This window comes from Rhinatrema bivittatum, chromosome 6, assembly GCF_901001135.1.
Source record: "Rhinatrema bivittatum chromosome 6, aRhiBiv1.1, whole genome shotgun sequence".
Classification (NCBI taxonomy): domain Eukaryota; kingdom Metazoa; phylum Chordata; class Amphibia; order Gymnophiona; family Rhinatrematidae; genus Rhinatrema; species Rhinatrema bivittatum.
The window spans coordinates 130,850,955-130,871,768 of NC_042620.1; the positions used below are offsets into that span (position 1 = coordinate 130,850,955).

Genomic DNA, 20,814 nt, shown 5'->3' on the forward strand with positions numbered 1-20,814 from the left:
GGGGCGGGTGGACGCGTGTTAAATCTAGGCCGCGGGCGGGTGGGCGCCTGTTCCAGGCGGCGGCGGGGGGACACGCATTAGTTCGAGACGGCCGGCGGGCGGTCGCGTGTTAAATCTAGGCCGGGTCCGCACAGGCGCGCATTCATTCATTCACTGCCGGTGGGGGCTGCCGAGGCAGCCCCCACCGGCAGTGAATGAATTCATTCATCCAGGCGGAGGAGCCGGCTGCTTTCGCCACCGGCTCCTCCGCCTGGATGAATGAATGCGCGCCTGTGCGACCCCTGCGATTCGGCGCTGAAGGCAGTCACATGCCGTGACGTCACGCCTTGAGCGCCAAATCGCAGGGGGTCGCACAGGCGCGCATTCATTCAGTGCCGGTGGGGGCTGCCGGAGGCAGCCCCCACCGGCAGTGAATGAATGCGCGCCTGTGCGGACCCGGCCTAAATTTAACACGCGACCACCCGCCGCCCGCCTCGAACTAACGCGTGTCCCGCCGCCGCCTGGAACAGGCGCCCACCCGCCCGCGGCCTAGATTTAACACGCGACCACCCCCCCCCCCCCCCCGCCGTCCGCACAGGCGCGCATTCACTGCCGGTGGGGGCTGCCTCTGGCAGCCCCCACCGGCAGTGAATGAATGCGCGCCTGTGCGGACCCGGCCTAGATTTAACACGCGACCACCCGCCGCCCGCCGGCCGTCTCGAACGCGTGTCCCCCCGCCGCCGCCTGGAACAGGCGCCCACCCGCCCGCGGCCTAGATTTAACACGCGACCACCCGGCTCCCGCCGCCGCCGGCCGCCTGGACCCACGCGGCCGTCTGAAACTAACGCGCATCCACCCGCCGCCCGGAACAGGCGCCCACCCGCCCGCGGCCTAGATTTAACACGCGACCACCGGCCCCCCGGATCCCGCCGGCCGCCTGGACCCACGCGGCCCTCCGACAGGTATTTAAAATATTTTATTTTTTCTTCTGACAGGTTTTATGTGTCCCACATCATTACATTTTCTCGATCATCTCTGTATGGCTTTTTTTTTAAATTGTGTTTTATTGTTTTTGAGTATCTTAAGCGGTGTCGATGGATTTGTTACTAGACTCACAGTCCTAACTCCTACTAGGGGGAGGCGGTAAACTAACACGTTACGGCCGCGGCAAAACAGTGCGTTACTAATGAGAGAACCTGAGTGCCCGTTACGGTATCGGAGGGGAATAGCTAATTCCTTCATTATACAGCTAATTCGTTCATTTACATGCCGGGTGCGGGAAGGGTTACGCGTCTGTTTTAAGAAGCGCTACGGACGCGCAAAACTGGAGACTGTATCGCTGGTTTGCCTTACGCGTCCGAATTGTGCGCAGCGAGCTCGTTACAGACGAGAAATCTTCAACTGAACTTTACTGTATCGAGCTGTGAGTTGGCAATACATAAACTTTTTAAATTCATTTACTTACAAATGATCCATTTTTCCATAGCATCGAGAGAGAGGTATTCACAAGGCATCTGTTTAAAAAAAATGAAAAGTATTGTGATACTTCTACAAAATCTGACATGATTTTCTACTACTTCCTTAATGCCCCAATACATTTGCGAAAATTCTAAACATTTTGCTCTCCAATATAAGGTGAACATTCAATATCTTAGTAGAAAATCTTACAGTATAGGAAGTACATACCTTAAGAAACCTATTCCAGACAATATTAAAAGTACATATTTCTAGTAACTGCTAGGTTGAACTGTGTATAAAATTCTTGCCTTTCCAATGCCAAGAAAGGTCACATAATTAGGCCAACTTTTTTTTTTCCCCCAAGTTTACTAAATGTATTCAAAGTCCTTTTTAAGAATCTGATCATATCCTCATCCATCTCTGACATTTACTACTTCTCACCATTGCACAGAGAAACAGCAGGAGCAACAAATGAGGCATCAACATAGTACAAAACAATCAGAATTGTGTGAATGCTGGATATGCGTGAATTGTCAATTCACGCATATCCAGCACAGCCCTCTGCTTCAACGGCAGGGGAGGAAATTTTGACAATTCACACATCCAGCATAGCCCTCTGCTTCAACGGCAGGGGAGCAAGTCTGATATTTCACTTTCAATGCAAAGCCAGCATAGGCTCTCTGCTTCAACGGCAGGGGGAAATGAAGAAAGGTGGATCTATATTCAGACAATAATCAACAAGGACTGAATTACATAGTCTGAACAAACAGATAAGCATGGGTGTAGCTTGCTTATTGCGGTGGTTAATACCCCTAACTAAATTAAGCTATTTCACTTAGATGCAGGTCCAACACTGCTCTCTACATTAATGGCGGGGGTGGAAGGGAAATAGAATAAAAAAAAGGTTACTAAGAGCCAAGAGAAACAGATAAGTATGTGAAAGAAAAAAAAGTGCAAAAGCTTGCTGGGCAGACTGGATGGGCCGTTTGGTCTTCTGCCATCATTTCTATGAAGCATTTAGAGTAAAGTACAGAGAAGGGGGCTCAACAGCTCATCCCAACTGAAGCTCTCTGGATAAGAGCAAAGACTTCTCAATTTTAATGAAGGCACTATTTCTCTACTACCCTGGGTGGGTAATCATTTAAGAATAATTAGATTTTGAATTAATCTCAACCTTTTTTCTTAGATAAGCTTGAATTTCAGATACAAATAATTAAGTGCAACTTAACCCTACAGGGGTAGTTCAAGGGATCAAATTTCTGATCTCCACTGAGACAGAGTATGACATAATAGATGAGTAATGAAATTTTCAGATGAATCCCACATCTAAAACAAAGATATGTACTATTGCTCAAAGTAATAAAGAACCATACTGTATCAGACTGTGCAGGATTTAGCATTGTACTGGGAGCACTGATGAGGCTCAATAGCTGTGCATTCCTCCACTGGTCAGCCGAGAGATTCCGTCGAGGATAAACCATCTGGAGTGAAATAAGTGCATCTGACAGAGACTACAAAACAATAAAAGTCATGTTTGATATAAAGGAACATACCATAGTATATCTTTAAAAGAACATGTAAATAAGTTTTTTTTTTCTGTAAAAGCTTATTTTATGGTCAGTATAATATTCTGGTGACTATATCCAGAGCACAGGGCCAAAACATGAAGAACTCAAGAAATGCAGAACTTAACTGAAATATGAGCACTATTAGGTACATTCCTAGAGTGACATTTAAACATAGTCATCTTAAAAACTAATTTCAAACTGATTTAGAAGATTCATGTTAGCTCTTAAAACCATGAAGATGTTGATTTTTAGATCATGGGCAAAAACAAATCAAAGATATGCTTAAAATATTATAGCCTTCCTAACACTTTGGCCAGAGACCTCACTGACACTTACTGATTGTTGTACATCTGTTCATCTTGATGATATTTTAAGTTACTATATCTTTCCTACCAACATATTCCAAAATGATTTATAAAGACAATGGGAGACAGCTTCCAGGCAAAGAGAGTCTATACCATATGTATAGAAAGGGAGGAAGCATATTTTGAATCAGGCTCACAGTTCAATATTACAAACCAACGGGTATATTCACAGGTATACAAGTACTTAGAAAATGTACATGCCAGGGAAAAAAAGTTAGCTTTATTGCTTTTATTTTGTTCTTTAATTATTTTTCTAGCTTGATTCAGTTTGTTCATTTTATTAAGGGGTGGAGAAGATGCTTTTATTTTCTTCTTTTCTTTACTCTTCTATCCTATTCCTGTCATATTTCTTCCCACCTTTTCCTCTCTCTCTCTGAAGACTCCTCTCATCCCAAACTCTGCTGGTATACCAAGTCCCACAAGAGCACCTGCATATCCTTGAGCAGCTCAGTGGGGATAATACTAGCATACTCTTCTCCACTCTCCTCTTTCAGACAGCCTTTGCTAGCAAGCTCTCTCTCTCTCTCCTAGGCTGCCTACACTGGCAAGTTCATTCATAATCTCCTGCTAGAATGCTATGTCAATATGGTCTCCTTGTCCAATGGCCCATCCAGTACATCTTTCTTCATGTGGCCTAGCTGAGAATGACTGGCGAGACACCAGCAATGAAATTTTAATTGTTCAAGGATCCCAATGCCTGGGGCATTCCCATCCTTGGGTATATCAATGTAATGAAGCACAGTCACAAGGGTTGGTCTAACCTCTGCAAAAAACACCTCAGATTAGGATGACGACGGAATATTTCAAACATAAGGTTAAGACAATATTCAACAAGAGGGAAGTAATTTTAGAATTAGAGGCAGAGGATGAAAGCAAAAGTTGCTTATCTATAATAAGGGATCAACATAGACAGTAGGATAAATCAATAATAACTAGTGAATGATGCCATCTGATGGCATTGACATGGACCCAACTCTAAGAGGTCCGAAGTGTCTGAGCATGCACTGGAGTTACTGCACTCATGAGCCCCTCAGTCTCTTCCAGAGCTTAAGCTGATTAGTTGACTCTCCAGAGAAACTGCTAAGCAATACATATGGCTGATTCATTCTACGGAGAACCCTCTTTAAAGGTAAGCAACCTTGCTTTCTCTGTCAATAAGCAAGATAAAATCAGCCATAACCAGTGGGAGTCACAAGCTGAGTCTTGCATAGAAGAGCAATTAAAAGGAAACTGCGTCCTACTCAATAGAGAATGGACTCAAAAAAGATATAATTGCGATGGAGAAGGTACAGAGAAGGTTACCAAAATGAAAAGGGGAATGGAACAGCTCCCCTATGAGGAAAGACTAAAGAGGTTAGGACTTTTCAGCTTGGAGAAGAGATGGCTGAGGGGGGATATGATAGAGGTGTTTAAAATCATGAGAGGTCTAGAACGGGTAGATGTGAATCAGTTATTTACTCTTTCGGATAATAGAAAGACTAGGGGGCACTCCATGAAGTTAGCATGTGGCACACTTAAAACTAATCGGAGAAAGTTCTTTTTTACTCAACGCACAATTAAACTCTGGAATTTGTTGCCAGAGGATGTGATTAGTGCAGTTAGTATAGCTGTGTTTAAAAAAGGATTGGATAAGTTCTTGGAGGAGGAGTCTATTACCTGCTATTAATTAAGTTGACTTGGAAAATAGCCACTGCTATTACTAGCAATGGTAACATGGAATAGACTTAGTTTTTGGGTACTTGCCAGGTTCTTATGGCCTGGATTGGCCACTGTTGGAAACAGGATGCTGGGCTTGATGGACCCTTGGTCTGACCCAGTATGGCATGTTCATATGACTACTGGATGAAGAGGCTGAGCAGAATTGCTTGACCAAGACTACTGTATCTTCAAGGCATATTGTACAGACAACTGCAGGATGTGAAGTTGTGAACAGATGACCAAGTATCAGCTTTGCAGATAGAAGCGGTTCTCAGGTGAGCTAAAGTCACAGCTCAAACCCTGATGAACCTTGACAGTCTGTAACTTGCAATCCATCCAGAGCATAGCAGTGCACTATGCAGTCTGCTAGCTAACTAAAAAGAGTTCTTTTGTCAACTGCCCATCCCAACCTGTTGGGATCAAAGGATGCAAACACTTGAGAAACTTGACAGTGAGGCTAGGTACTCTGCAAGTAAGATGCTAGGGTTCTCTTACAGTTAGTTCAAATAGTGACAAGCCCATTCTCTTATGTATATGTGGTCTTAGAAAGAACGTAGTCAACAAATGTTTAGCCTATGTGGAATGAATATGCTAATTTTGGAAGAAATTTAGGATGACTTTGTAGAACAACTTTGTTATGATAAAAATGAAGGGCCTGCACTTCAGTCATTCCATGTGGCTGAAGTGACTGCCACAAGGAACACCACTTTCTAGGTGAGAAACTTCAGGTCTGCCAAATCTTGAAAGAAAGTTTCATGAATTGAGCTAGGACCATACCAAGGTTCTATAGAACCGGTGGTTTATTGATTTGAGGCTTTGCATACCACAGATCTTTCATGAATTTTGACACTAAAGGATGGAGAGAGACAGGAGCTCCATCCACCGAAAAGTGATAAGCCACAATAGTACCAAGATGCACCTTAATTGAAGAAGTGCAGAGGCCTGATAAGAATAGGAAGAACAGATAATGAAAATGGTCTCAGATCACAAGCGAAAGGGTCCAGAAGACTGATCTCACAAATTGAAGAGACGCTCTTTCACTTGAAACTGTAGGATCTCCTGGTGAAAGGTTTCTAGCTGAGATGAAAATATTCTTCACATCTCTGAGAAGGAGCAAGGACACTACTGCGTGCTCAATATCCACACCATTAGGGTCAAGGATTGTAGGCTTAAGTGGCAGAGTTTTCTGTTCTTCAGGGTTCTGAGTGAAACACACCCCCAGCTGGATTGGGGGGCTGATAAGACAGATGAAACAGGCTCCTGCTCTGTTTCATGAACAGAATCGACTGATCTTCTGATTATCCTCCAATACAAACAAGTCCATCACTAGAGTTCTCCAAAAGAGGAATAGGACGTCTGTGACCCCTGATCTAGGAACCACTCATGAGGTTGCAGGACTCTAAGCCAGTCTGTCAGCATACTCTGGACACCCGGGAGATAAGATACTTGGAGATAAGAGCTGTAATGACAGACCTATGACCAAATATTTAGGGCCTCTTCGTAAAGGATGGCCAAGCCATGCCACCCTATGTATAAAATATGGCCATCCGATTGTCTGTCTGGATCAGATTCTCTTGGGAAAGCTCGTAACATACTGGATGGCCCACAGCTCTAGAAAGTTGATTTGTAAATGATTCTTTGCTTCTGACCACACTCTCTGGATTGATGAAGCACTGGTCTGTGCTCCCCAACCTCTGGTGGACATACAAGTACAGCACATCACTTGATGTGTTGAGACTCTTAACCGAAGTCCTAAAGCAAAATCTCTGGATGCAGTAGCATGAAAAGAAACTTGCAAATTGAAAATCAATATTAAAGAGTCAAATTCAGAAAGACTAAGAAATCCATCTGTGCAGTAGGTCATAGAAAGACTGAGGGGTTCACATGGCAGAGGCTGCGTACGGGAACTCCCTGTGCATGCTCAAACACTTCCGAGCTTTAAGAGCTGGGTCTGTGCAGACACCTTTGGATGACCTCACCTATGGGTTATCGATGATTTCACCCTGCTTTATAATGGAGTTCAGGGATGAATTATTTCAATACTTACAATACTTACCTGGAACCAGGATGCATTATAACAAATGCCATACAGATACAAAGAGCTATTTTCCCAAGACAGCTTACAATCTAGTGGGTTCCTGAAGCAATACAGAATTCAAGTGACTTGCTCAAGGTCAAAATGAGTGAGCAGTGGCAGAAACAGAACCCAGGTCTCCTGACTCCCAGTCCATTATTCTAATCATTAAGCCACTTCCTTTCTTCCAAAGAGCAGATTTATAATAGGGATGTGCAGCTCTGTTCCAGGGGGGCTGTAACAAGCCTGGTTTTCAGGACTCCCATAATGAATATTTATTAGATATTTGCATATTTATGGTTCAAGAATCAGAATCATTTGCATATTTTGGGTACCACTTTTCAAGCACCAGGTGCATATCTCTGAAAAAGTGTGTATGAAGAAAGAGGTATGAAAGAAGACAGTGATGTAATCAATGAAATGTGCAGGAAGATGAGACCACAAAACAGAAAATGAGTATTCCTAGCTACAAAATAAATTCCACATTTTACATTATAAAACCTATAAGAGGCTGTTTTTGGTCCCATTTGAATGGCTGTGTTATTTGGAAATTAAAAGGTTGCTTTGCATTTCTTGACAACAGAATTACCAACATAAAGGGCATAAGGCGGCAGCAGGAGGTAGAATGGATATTCATAGCTTCCAGAGAGGTGTCAAGCTCTGCATGACTAAAAACTGTCAAGATACTGAAAAAATTATCAGATGTGTGCAATCCTTTCAAAATAAGAGCACCTATGCATAAAGACCTGCTAAAAATAAAAACCAATGAAATCCACGCTTACTTTACTGTGTGGTACAAATTCTTCCATCATCTTCTTTAAGGGATTCTCATAGTCTACAATCATTTGTCCAAGGCGTGGATACTCTCGATCACTGAGAACCACAAACACTATGTTTAGATGTGGCCACCACAATAAACAAACATCTTTCAAAAGCAATAAGATTTGAAAAACAGCTGATTTTTACCTTGCTCCATGTGTCATTTCATGGGCATAATTGTATAATCCTATAATAGCTTTCCTCTCCTCAATCCGAGACAGCATTATCATTAGTGTTGTGTAGGTTATAATAAGGTCTAGGTAGTTCTTTGTTAGATCAAAGTTGACAGTCTAGAAATAAAACACAGATTTCTTCAAATCAGAGCGGCTTTCAGCAGAAAAAACAAACCTTATCAAATGTAGCCATTACTAAAAGTATGTATTCTGATTCAGTAAAAACAGAGTGAAATTTAGAAAGAGTTCCCCTTCTTCTAAGCTGTTATGCAAACAAATATTACTTATAGAATGTAAATAAAAAGTACAGACAAGAACCCATTCACATATGAACATCGTAGTGATTACTGCATACTCTGTGTTCAGCATTTTCTGCTTATTCGATATACTTGCTGAAACCTTAATGTGCTATACATAAAATATAATATGCAATGTTGACCTAAATATATTCAGTGTATGCCGTGAGCCCCCCCCCAAACAAAATACTACCCATAACCCCACTATATGCAAGTCTGTAAACTAAATATGATGAAATACTTATACACAGAGTAAAACTAGAAGTATGCATGTAAATGGTTTCCATGTGCCAACTCCGCCCCAAGCATCACCTCTTTCAAGTAGTTGTAAAATCACGTTCATGACTATTTTTACATGCACAACCCCCCCGGGGGGGGGGAGAATGGGGATGTTATAAAAAAAAAAAGATTTATGCACATAAAGCTGCATTTTACACACCTAGATGCTTCTGAATATTACCCCCTTAATACTTAATGGTTTCCCCTCTGATTCTGTATTCCCTCCCAATTAAATTTCGTCCAATCACTGCAGTGACAGCCGGGGTCATGCACCAGGGTTCTATGTATTTTGGCTTGTAACACGCCTCAAACGTTTGCATAAGTAGTACTCTTACAATAAAAAATAAATCCAATCACCAGGGCTTACCATTGTGCACCTCCATCCCCCCCCTCCCTCCAGTTTTTGATCTAAAGGAAGAAGGAAAATCACAATTTCCTAAACTTTGTACAACAGCTTCTTAGACTGTCAAAGGCCTTACCAGGGTTCATAAAATAATAATGGGAGGAATTGTCAGAGTTTGGAAATATTTATTTAGGGTAACAACTACAGTGAAAAAAAAAAATAATAATCAATTAGCTCTCCTCACCCTACCTTTAACATATACCGTATTTTTCACTCCATAAGTCGCACTTTTTTTTCCCCAAAAGTGGGGGGAAAATGTCTGTGCGTCTTATGGAGCGAAACTAAAAAACTACAAACCCCCATCCTCCTGCCACCCCCCCCCCCCCCCCCCAAGACCTGCCAAAAGTCCCTGGTGGTCCAGCGGGGGTCCGGGAGCGATCTCCTGCACTTGGGCTGTTGGCTGCCAATAATCAAAATGGCGCCAACAGCCCTTTGCCCTTACTATAATCACAGGGGCCGACCAAAGGCACCGGTAGCCCCTGTGACATACTAAGGGCAAACGTCTTTGATTATTGGCAGCAGACAGCCCTTTGCTTTTACTATGTCACAGGGGCCGACCAATGGCACCGGTAGCCTCTGTGACATAGTAAGGGCAAAGGGCCGTCAGCACCATTTTGACCACTGGCAGCCGACGGCCCAAGTGCAGGAGATCGCTCCCAGACCCCCGCTGGACCACCAGGGACTTTTGGCAGGTCTTGGGGGGGGGGGGGGGGTGTAGTTAATTAAATTTAAAGGGTTGGGATGGGGCTTTTTGGGGCGGGGGGGTTCCCACAGAAAGAGAACGATAAGAGTTTTCTGATCTGGGGAGTGGACCGAAATGGCCCTCCCCAGACCCGAAAACAAAATGGAGACGAAATTTTATGCATTCCCCTAATTTGCTCCATAAGACGCACAGACACCCAGGAACAGAGCCGGTTTAGCACACATTTTTTTATTTTTTTTTTTATTTTCCCCCTCTGAATCCTAGGTGTGAAAAATTACGGTAAATGGTGGAATTAATGGACTAAATAAATAATATGGGAAAAAACACAGCAATATATCAATGAAAATAGATAGCCAGTTTATAATTGTGCATGAACTGGCAACTGAGTATACAACAAACATGAAAATCTAATCCTTCAGGTTAGTGGTCAGGATTCTATAACATAATTCTACTTTCCAAAAAATTTTAAAGTTAAAATGTTTATTGCCCTAGTTCTATTTACAAGACAGAGTCTATTCTATACTTTAAAATGTGCTGTCAGCAAATGAACATAAGAACATAAGAAATTGCCATGCTGGGTCAGACCAAGGGTCCATCAAGCCCAGCATCCTGTTTCCAACAGAGGCCAAACCAGGCCACAAGAACCTGACAATTACCCAAACACTAAATGAGGCATCCTTAATTGCAGATTAAACTAGGTTGGTGGGCGTTTTATATAAGAGGCAAGAATATGTAATATTCATTAGAATTCATGAGGCAGACAAAGGGAAGGAGTTTTAAAATGTGCCCACATTGGAGCAAAGTCCATGGGTACTTTTTTCCTGCAGACTTTATACCAACTTTTAATGCACAGACTTTCCCTTTGAACATTATCGCGGAAAACTACTTCCATATATTTACCCCTGCTACTGTGTGGGTAGTTTTTCCAAAAACGATTTTTATTTTCAAGGAGGAAAAGACTTCAGATGCCAGATTGACTATTTTTAAAAAGTCAGTCTGGTAAAGGGCAAAATCATTAGTCTAAAAAAATCCTCCTTTTTATTTTTAACAATTTTACCTTTATTATTTTAAATTTTTCTCTCTTTTTTTGTTAATTAAAATGGAACACTGAACATTATTATTCCCATGTACAATTCTCTAAATGGAATTTTACAACGTCCATTTTCTTTTCCCATTCATACTTGATTCTCAAAAATGGAAACTGTTTTGTGAAACTGCATTTTGAAACACGCCATTTTATATGAATGATAGCACACTGTACTTATCTTAGCTCATTCAAAATTGGTGGAGTACTCTTGCTTCAGATCTGATAATTCACATGAGCAAAAACTCCATTACTGTCCTCTTTCCAGGAAGTTTTTTTTGGAGTTTTCTGGAAAAAGAATAATGGAGTTTTTGCTCATGTGAATTATCAGATCTGAAGCAAAAGCACTCCACCAATTTTGAATGAGCTAAGATAAGTACCGTGTGCTATCATTCATATAAAATGGAGTGTTTCAAAATGCAGTTTCACAAAACAATTTCCATTTTTGAAAATCAAGTATGACTAGGAAAAGGAAATGGACTTTGTAAAATTATAAATACAATTAGAGAATTGCTCATGGGAATAATAATAAGTTCAGTGTTCCTTTTTAATTAACAAAAAAGGAAAGAAATTTAAAATAATAAAGGTAAAATTGTTAAAACCTAAATATAAAAGGAGGTTTTTTTAGACTAATGATTTTGCCCTTTACCAGACTGACTTTTTAAAAATAGTCAATCTGGCATATGAAGTCTTTTCCTCCTTGAAAACAAAATTAAAATAAAACATTTTTGTAATCTTGAACTAATCAGTTTGTGATGTGGATTAGAAAATTTGAGTGTGGTATAAGTTTTGCAGTTGTACATAACGCACTAATTGCCTTTATGTATTGAATGGTAGTTTTTCCAAGACAAACTGTGCACATACTTTTGAAAATTAAAAAAAAAAAATATGCATGCAAATACAAGCCCCACCTCTGGGAACACCCCTCTACTATGAATGGCTTGGAAAATAGCTCTCGTATATTACTTCACAAACAGAAGCAAAACCAGTAAATGTAACAAAAACCATGAAAAAAGAGAAAGCTACAAAAAATGTATTTCATTATCAACGTATTTGCTTTGTAACTCCAGCTCTGATGGCCATTTTGAGCAGCACTTTGGTTAACTTATTAGCTTCTTGCATGTACATCTGGACCAATCTGGATGGAGTTTGTTTCTAGAGAATTCTGCATTTTTTAAAATCTTTCTTGCCTCCCTAATCCCAACCACCCTACTTGGTTTGTTTTTTCAAATCAATAAATAAAGATCATAGGAACTTACAATATCAAAGAAGACTTGGCAAACATCAATAGTGTTCAGCAGTTCACAAACATGGTCCTAGAAGAAAAAAATAAACCAACACATTTCAATATATCTTCGATATTATCAATTGCAATACAAGGTGAAAGCTCTTTTAGTAATTTCAACACAGCTTCCAGAAACACCGATAGATAAGACCATGATAAGAGTTCAAGAATGCCTGGGACATATATATACCCCTGGTTCTGCTGTAAACCGGTATGATAAGACTTTTGTCTTGAGCATCGGTATATTAAAATAATTTAAATAAATAAATCAATCAATCAAAGGATATGGTGAGGATAAGGGAGGTATTGACTGGACATAAGGTAGTACATGCAGGGGAAACTGAGCAGGACAAATACAGCAGAGTTGCTTAGCTGTAACAAGTGTTCTCCAAGGACAGCAGGATGTTAAGTCCTCACACATGGGTGACATCGTCACCTGGCATGGAAAACTTTTGTCAAAGTTTACAGAAACTGACTGGCACACTGAGCATGCCCATCATGCCGCTAACCACACATTCACGTGGGGGTCCCTCTTCAGACTTTTTACACAGAGGTCATGAAAAAATAAAACAAACCGGGAGAAACCCAACTGCAGGGTGGTGGCCAGGTTTCGTGAGGACACCTCTTATAGGTAAGCAAGCAGAATGGTAGTCCTCACACGGGTGATTATATAGCTCCAGGCTGCTCCCAACATGTGCAGCAGAGAACAGGTGCCAATGTGCACAACAACTAGAGCTGCAATAACCAGACGAGCAGGCTTTCACCCAAGGATAGGGCCCATGGAGGGAGAGTTGGGTTTTTATGGCTGAAAGATTACGGAGGACGGACTGTCCAAAATAACTGTCGCGCCGGCCATCCTTATCCAGGCAATAATGTGAGGCGAACATGTGGAGGGAACTCCAGGTCACCACTTTGCAAATCTCGTGCATGGGGACTGTACGGAAGTAAGCCACCGAGAATGCCAAGGCTCGCATGGAATGAGCCTTGATGTGACCTTTAAGCTGTAAGCCCGCCTGAGCGAGAGAGAAGGGAATACAGTCTGCAAGCCAATGGGATACGGTCTGCTTAGACACAGCAACCCCCAATCTGTTTTTGTTGAAGGAGACAAATCTGAATGGATAGGCGGTGAGGCGCCGTCTATTCCAAGTAAAAGGCCAGAGCCCTTTTGAAATCCAGAGTGTGCAGAGCCCGTTCACCCTGGTAAGCGTGCAATCTTGGAAAAAAGGAAGACAACAAAATGGACTGATTGAGATGGAACTCCGTGACCATCTTAGGAAGGAACTTCAGGTGCATGTGCAGAACCACTTTATGACAAAATTTTGTATAAGGCGGGTAACGACACCAAAGCATGCAGCTCACTTATCCTGCGCGGTGAAGTAACTGCAACCAAGAAGATGACCTTCCAGGACAGGTACTTCAGGTCACAGTATCGCAATGGCTCAAACGGAGCCTTCATGAGCTGAGACAGGAGGAAGTTGAGGACCCAGGAGACTGCTGGCGGCCACTTGGAGGGCTTAAGTTTTAACAAGCCCTTCATGAACTGCCCCACAAGTGGATGTGTGGAAATGGAGGCACCATCCCTACCCTGATGGTATGCCCCGATGGCACTAAGGTGAATCCTCATCGACGTGGTCTGCAGACCAGACTCAGAGGTGCAACAGGTAGTCCAAAAGATTAGGTGGGGAACAAGAGAAGGGATCCAGACCATGTCCCACACATCAAGCCAAAAACCACTTCCATTTGAGATTGTATGATTTTCTCATGGATGTTTTTCTGGACTCCAAAAGGACACACGATACGCTCTCCGAGAGGTCCTGAGCCTAGACAGTCACCTGGTCAACATCCAAGCTGTGAGGACAGGGCTTGAAGGTTGGGGAGGCGGAGCCTGCCCTGGTCCTAAGAGATTAAGTCCGGAGCAGTCTCCAACCAGATCAGGGGGCACGAGGCCAGCTCTCGTAGAAGTGGGAACCAGACCTGGCGAGGCCAAAAGGGTGCAATCAGGATCATGGTACCCCAGTCCTGTTGGAGCTTTTGGCATGTTTTTGAGATGAGCGGAAGGGGAGGGTCAGCGTTTAGCAGCCCAGTGCCCCAGTGAAGCGAAAAAGTATCCAACACCAATCCTCTGCTCGTCCGGCCCAGAGAGCAGAAGCGATCTACTTTCTTGTTCTCTGGGGAAGCAAAGAGGTCCATGTCTGGGGTCCTCCACAAGCAAAAGATGCGGTTCGCTACCTCTTGATTGGAGGGACCACGCGAGAGGTTGGAAGGCCCGGCTCAAGGAGTCCGCAAAGATGTTGACGACCTTGGGGAGGTACACCGCCTGAAGGAGAATGCCGTTCTCAATGGCCCACGACCAGATCTGGACTGCCTCCTTGACAGAGGGTGTACAACAGTGTTCCTCCCTGCTTGTTCATATACCACATAGCCACTTGATTGTTGGTCTGAACAAGGACCACTTTGTTGAGTAGTTGCTCTCTGAATACCTGCAGGGCATACTGGATCGCCCGTAATGCCAGGAAGTTGTTCTGGGACTGCACCTCCTGCAAAGTCCAAAGGCCCTGAGGGTGGAAGCCTGCAACATGGGCTTCCCAACCCATATGGGATGCATTCGTTGTGAGGAAAATCTGGGGCTGCGGGCTCCAGAAGGGCACCCCATTTTCCATATTTGGTGGGGTTGCCACCACATGAGGGATTGCCATAGGGGAGTGGTGATCAGGACGAGAGCCCGTAGATCTTGGGTGGCTTGACACCACTGGGAGCATAACGTCCACCGAGTCCTGTGCAAGTGAAGTCGAGCAAACAGCGTAACGTGCACCTTTGCCACCATATGACCCAGCAGTCTGGAAAACTGGTGCGCTGGGAGCAATTGGAGACTACCCGAGTGAAAGCAGTGAGAGTCTCCACCCTGTCTTGAGGTAGAAAGGCCTTCTTGTGGATGGTGTCCAGCCAGGTCCCAAAGAAGTCCAGTTGTAACGATGGCTGGAGAAGGGATTTCAGATAACTGACCAGATTTTCCAAGACTCTAATTGTGACTTGCAGGGCCATTCTGCACCCCGTCTGGAGTCGCTCTTGATAAGCCAATCGTCAAGGTAAGGGAAGACACGAATCCCCCCGCCTCCGAAGATAAGCCCCAACCACCAATAAGCATTTGGTGAAAACATGGGGCGCAGATGTAAGGGCAGCACTTGGTACTAATAGTGTTTCCCTTCCACCAGGAATCACAAGTACTGCCGATCCGCCGGGGAAATGGGGATATGGGCATAGGCATCTTTGAGATCGAGGGAGCAGAGCCAGTCTCTCACCCTGAGGAGGGGAATCAAAATGCCCAAAGAGCACATTTTGAACTTTTCTCTGACAATAAACCGGTTCAAAGCCCTCAGGCCCAGAATGGGCTGAAGGCCACCAGTTTTCTTGGGAATCAGGAAATACCTGGAGTAGAACCTATCGCCCTGCTGGCTGGATGGAACTGGTTCAACTGCCCAAGCCATTAAGAGGGTGGAGAGTTCTACCCGAAGTATCTGCAGGTTCCCTACTGCTTTCCCATGGACACTGAGCAGAGTGGGGTGGAACTCATTGGAAATGTAATCTGTACCCCTGGTGCACAATGGATAGGACCCAGCGGTCAGATGTAATCAAAGGCCTCGGTCTGCGAATAACTGCAGTCGACCCTCCACCGGGGAGTAGACACCATGGGGCAAGGTGAGGCTGGCTCAAGCTCCCTGGCCGCCAGTTAAAATCCTGTGAGGGGGAACCAAGATGGCCGCCATAAAGAGCACACACACACACACACACACACACACAAACACTCTTGCTCCATGGGATTTCCTGAACTCTGCCTTATTTCCTTAATCTTGAATTTCTTGGACTTGAGAATGCTGCATACTAAAAGAAAGGCAAAGGTGAGAGATTCTATTACTTTGACGCTGATCTTGGGATACCAGACAACCCCGGACTGATATGGAGTCTTTGCGGGACCCATACAGGCAAACCAGTGGGAGGAGCTGCAGAAAGCTTTGACGAGGAGCAGATGCCAAGCTTCCAGGCTGAAGAGACATCCCTCAGCCCCGGAGCGCCCCAAAACCGCCATTTAAAACTTCAAGAAGTTTGGATGAATCTACCACTAAGCGGGTGGAGGAACAAGTTGCCTCTGTAAGAGCTGATGCCCCGAGAAGGAACGATGGTACACCGATCCCTTCGGAAAGCCTTACCTTGCAAGGTTCCACGGGCCCACTGGTGGAGGAACAGTTCTTTGACAGCAGTAATGGTAACCCCACGGAAGAAGGAAAAGAGGATCTAGAGGCACATGTAAAATGTAATCCTCCTTTAGTTAGACCTCAAACTATTACTTTAGACACTATTTGGACTGTTCTGGTATTGATGGATAAAGTGATAAATGCATTAACAACCATGCTGAAAAAGAATACTCTCAAAGCACAGAACCTGGAAACTAAAGTTATTTCTATAGAATTTTCAATGAAAGAAATGGATATGAAAATCACAGGAGTTGAAGCGATTCAGAATAATCTCATAAAATCTGAGTTTCTTTATTCTAATAAAATGGAGAGCATAGAGAACGCGATGAGAAGACCAAATATTGAATTTTCCAAAGTTGGAATTAGTTCCTCCAAGAGAGTTATTTAAAAGTTACTTGGTGAATATATTGAAATTCCCAGAACAAGCTATACCAGCAATTTCTAGAATTTACTATCTTCCTGCATTTAAAGAAGTGAAAACTGAGCAGCAATTACATAGTCTTTGAATTTATCTGAAGTTTTGGATCTAACACAAGAGTTAGTAATTGAAACAAGAGCCACTCTTTTGGTCTCCTTCGCATTTATTTCAGAAAGGGACTCTGTGCTGAGAATATATTTTCGTAACCAGTCTCACTGTTTCCACGGTCAGAAAATCTGGATATTCCCAGATATTACAAGAAATACCCAGGAGCAAAGAAGAAAGTTTCTAGCGATGAAAAGTGAAGTAATATCTAGGGGGTGCTAAGTTTAACCTTCATTTTCCAAGTACACGTTTATTAATTTATCAAAACATTAAATACATATTTACAGATCCTAATCAACTTCGTACATATCTGGACTCACACATTCCTAAATGTATTCCATGGGGGGCACGGCTTTTGAAATGGTAAATGTATGAGATAAACACTATACTGCAATTTTGTATTAACATATGAGTTAATTTCCTCTTATGACTGCTCCTGTACATTTTGGTTCTCCTCAAGATACGCTTTGTCTAAATTTGTATATTTCTAAAAGTGATTGAACTTTCTTTATAGTATCTGATTTTTCTGTGAACTATGTTCTGTTATAAATGTGAAAATTCAATAAAAAGAAAATAAAAAGAAAAAATCCCATAAGGGTGTTCTACAGCAGGGCTGGGGTCGGACGGGGCAAATGAGATTGCCACGTCCTCTGTCTCACCAGAGGCTGTTGAGGTCTTGCTCTAGGGACCAGTGGGTAGTACTTGCACGGCCGGTAAAAAGGCCATTTTGGACACTGCCTAGAGGGCTTCTTGGGAGGCTGGGTGTGGGAACTACTGGCTGACAACTGTTTAAGGGTCTCATGATAGTCCTACAGTTGTGCCACCACCTCTTTAATCCTGTCCCAGAACAGGTTTTCACCCATACAAGGCAAATCTGCCAGGCGGTCATACGCGAGCCCTGATGCCCGCTGCAGCAATTCTCATGGCTGTCTCGAACACGTCATAAGCAGAGCGGACTTCATGGCTATCACACTCAAGGCCCTGCTGCACTACCCTCTGAAATTCCTCCTGAATTTGCTGAGGGAGGCGTTCCCCCAACTCCTGGGCCTGTTTCCAGAGGTTCCTGGAGTACTGACACATATAAAGTTGGTAACAAGCAATCTCGGCCAATAACATAACGCCTTGCTACACCCAGCATCCGAGAGCATCCAGAGTCCTATGCTCTCGGCCTGGGGGAGCTTTGGCATGAGTGTGAAGCCTCTTCGCCTTCTTCAATGCCAATTCCTCTACCACAGACTGGTGAGGGAGCTAACTGTGCTTGAACCTGGTGGTAGGCTAGACCAGATAAACTCTGCTTATTTTGCAGTTCACTGGAGGAACAGAGATGGAGTACTACTAGAGTACGGCTACTAGCTTCTTAAAGATGTCAAGGGACAGCCACCACCTCTTTCGAGGAATCTAGGAATTGCAAGATCTCCAGCATCTTGTGCCAAGAGTCCTGCTCCATTAACAGCTGGAAAGGCACTGACTCCACCATGGCTTTAACGAAGCCAGCAAAGGAGAGATCCTCCGGGGGGGGGGGGGGGGGGGGGATTTCTGCCGCTTTTCGGGAGGAGAGGGCTCTGAGGGCAAATCCTCCGATTCCTTGGTGGAAGAAACGGATGCCTCCCCTTCCCAGGGATCATAAGGGGCCTCCCCCTCACTTTGTACGTCTAGAGACTCAAAGGGCCGAGCACCTAACTACGCCCTAAGCATTGAGGCAGGGGGCCACGCAGGCACCATCGGAACCGAAGAAGGAACCAAGGGCATCAGAAGGGCTCGAGGCCATATGAACGCCGATGAATCCATCAGCTTCGGAAATGCTGTGGGCATCAGTCCTGATGGCCCTTGGAGAGCCAGAGGGTGGCAAGGCACCTTGCGCAAGCAGGGTGCCACCGATCCCGACAGCCTGTCACCATCCGAGAAATCGCTCACCAGAATAAGAGCCAGTGGAGGCAGCATCAATGCTCCTTCCAGCCACGAAGGGGCTTGGAGCATCGGAGCCAGCAAGATATCCAGTCGCTCCAGGAGAGGCAAAAGTATCATTGGAGTCTGCTCCTGCGGCGGTCCTGGTGGAGTGGAGGCTTGATGTCCTGCAGAGACTGGCCGACCGCCAACCACATGCGCCTCTCCAACTCCTCCTCAAAAGCTGCAGAGGCTAAAACTGCTTGAGGAGGTGGTGGCAGCGGAATCGGCATGTCAAACACCAAACCCTCCACTGGTGCAGGCCACCAAGAGTCTTCGAAAGAACCAGAGGGAATTGCTTCCTCCGCATGAGACCACTTCGGAGGAGACACTGATGCCGTCGAGGCCTGCCAGCAGTCTGACTTGGAAGATGAGCGGTGGCGATATTTCCTCGACTTCTCCCAATGCTCACCTCGGTCTTTACCTGCGATTGACGGTGAGGAGAAGAGCCCAACCTTGAACGGGAAGACATTGAATGCACCTGCTCCCCCCTCGGGACTGAGGAGCAGCAGCAGAGGCAACCCCGAGGGGGGTTGAGGCAAGGACTTCCTTCCCAAGCACGGTAGAAGTCCCAGATGCCAATGACGGACCCAAACATTGAGGGCAGAACAGCTTCTCCATACATGCCCAACAGCCCTTGGGGGTCATCTGGGCACAGAGATCGCAACCAGGACATCATGTGATGCCCCCAGGGTAGAGGACGCAGACCTTGTGGGGGTCTGTGATGGACATAGTCTGGGGACACTGGGGGCACCAGCGAAAGACGGATGATGCCATAGCAAAAAGAATGCAGCATGCGGTCAATGGCCAGCAGCCACCTGGGAGAATCTAAGAAACTTACTGAGACCATAGGGAAAAGCCTGAGAAATGCAGAGGGACCCAACGTGATACTGGTAATGAAAAAACTGCAAAAAAGCAAAGAAACAAGTGCGAGCTCCACAACCGTGAGGCTAAAGCGTCACAGAAAGGAAGAGACTGAAGAGGGACCCCGCATGGACTCATGGTTAGCGGCATGCTCAGTGTGCCAATCAAAGTTTCTAGAAACGTTGACAAAAGTTTTCCATGTTGGGCTCCATCTGATGTCACCCATGTGTGAGGACTACCATCCTGCATGTCCTTGGAAAAGCCAAATGGTCCTTATGTGCAGGTTTTCTGTTATGTGGTATTGGATAATTTTAAACCACAAAAGGAGAATAAATTAATACTAAAAATGCTTGACAGGATCCTCCATTTTGTGCTGCAGCAGATCAGTCAATTCAGCAAACCCTTTGTCACAATAGGGACAGGACACTGACAGGTTTGCTCTCAACCTCCTCACAGCAGTAGGAACCATCTTCAAGGTAAAGCAAAATTGCTTACCTTGTAATAGGTGTTATCCCAGTACAGCAGGATGTAGTCCTCACATATGGGTGACATCAGTAATGGAGCCCTTTTGCGAAAACTTTCTGTCAAAGTTTCTAGAAACTTTTGACTGGCCCTGTGAGGCCACTGAGCATGCCATGATATTCTCTGCCACAGGGGTCTCTCTTCAGTCTCATATGTAGCAATAAGCTTTAGCAAAAAATAAAATAATAAAACGTATCGGACCCAACTCCGCGGGGTGGCGGGTGGGTTTCGTAAGGACTACATCCTGCTGTCCTGGAATAACACCTATTACAAGATAAACAATTTTGCTTTATCCCAGGACAAGCAGGATGCTAGTCCTCACATATGGGTGATTAGCAAGCTAGAGGCCGAGTCATTTTGTAGTGAAGCAACAGTGAAGTATTGTTGTTGAAAACAAGGCAGCCGAAGATCACAGCAGATTGGATGTAGAAGAAGTTGGGATTAAACTGGAAACAAGTTCTTTAAGACAGATTGTCCATATGCTGAATCTTGTCGACCTTGTTTGTCCAAACAGTAATGAGCTGCAA

General features: G+C 44.4%; 1 protein-coding gene across 7 annotated transcripts in view; it reads right to left on the reverse strand.

The window, feature by feature from the left end:
* NCKAP1 (NCK associated protein 1) overlaps positions 1-20,814 on the reverse strand; it is a 349,694-nt gene that overhangs the window by 198,848 nt on the left and 130,032 nt on the right. For all 7 annotated transcript variants that reach the window (XM_029605940.1, XM_029605939.1, XM_029605941.1 and 4 more), the window contains 5 exons: positions 12,159-12,215; positions 8,109-8,251; positions 7,925-8,015; positions 2,811-2,948; positions 1,445-1,493 (listed from right to left, as the gene is read on the reverse strand). In XM_029605940.1, coding sequence (XP_029461800.1) covers positions 1,445-1,493; positions 2,811-2,948; positions 7,925-8,015; positions 8,109-8,251; positions 12,159-12,215 — 478 coding nt within the window. The remainder of the gene's footprint in view (positions 1-1,444; positions 1,494-2,810; positions 2,949-7,924; positions 8,016-8,108; positions 8,252-12,158; positions 12,216-20,814) is intronic.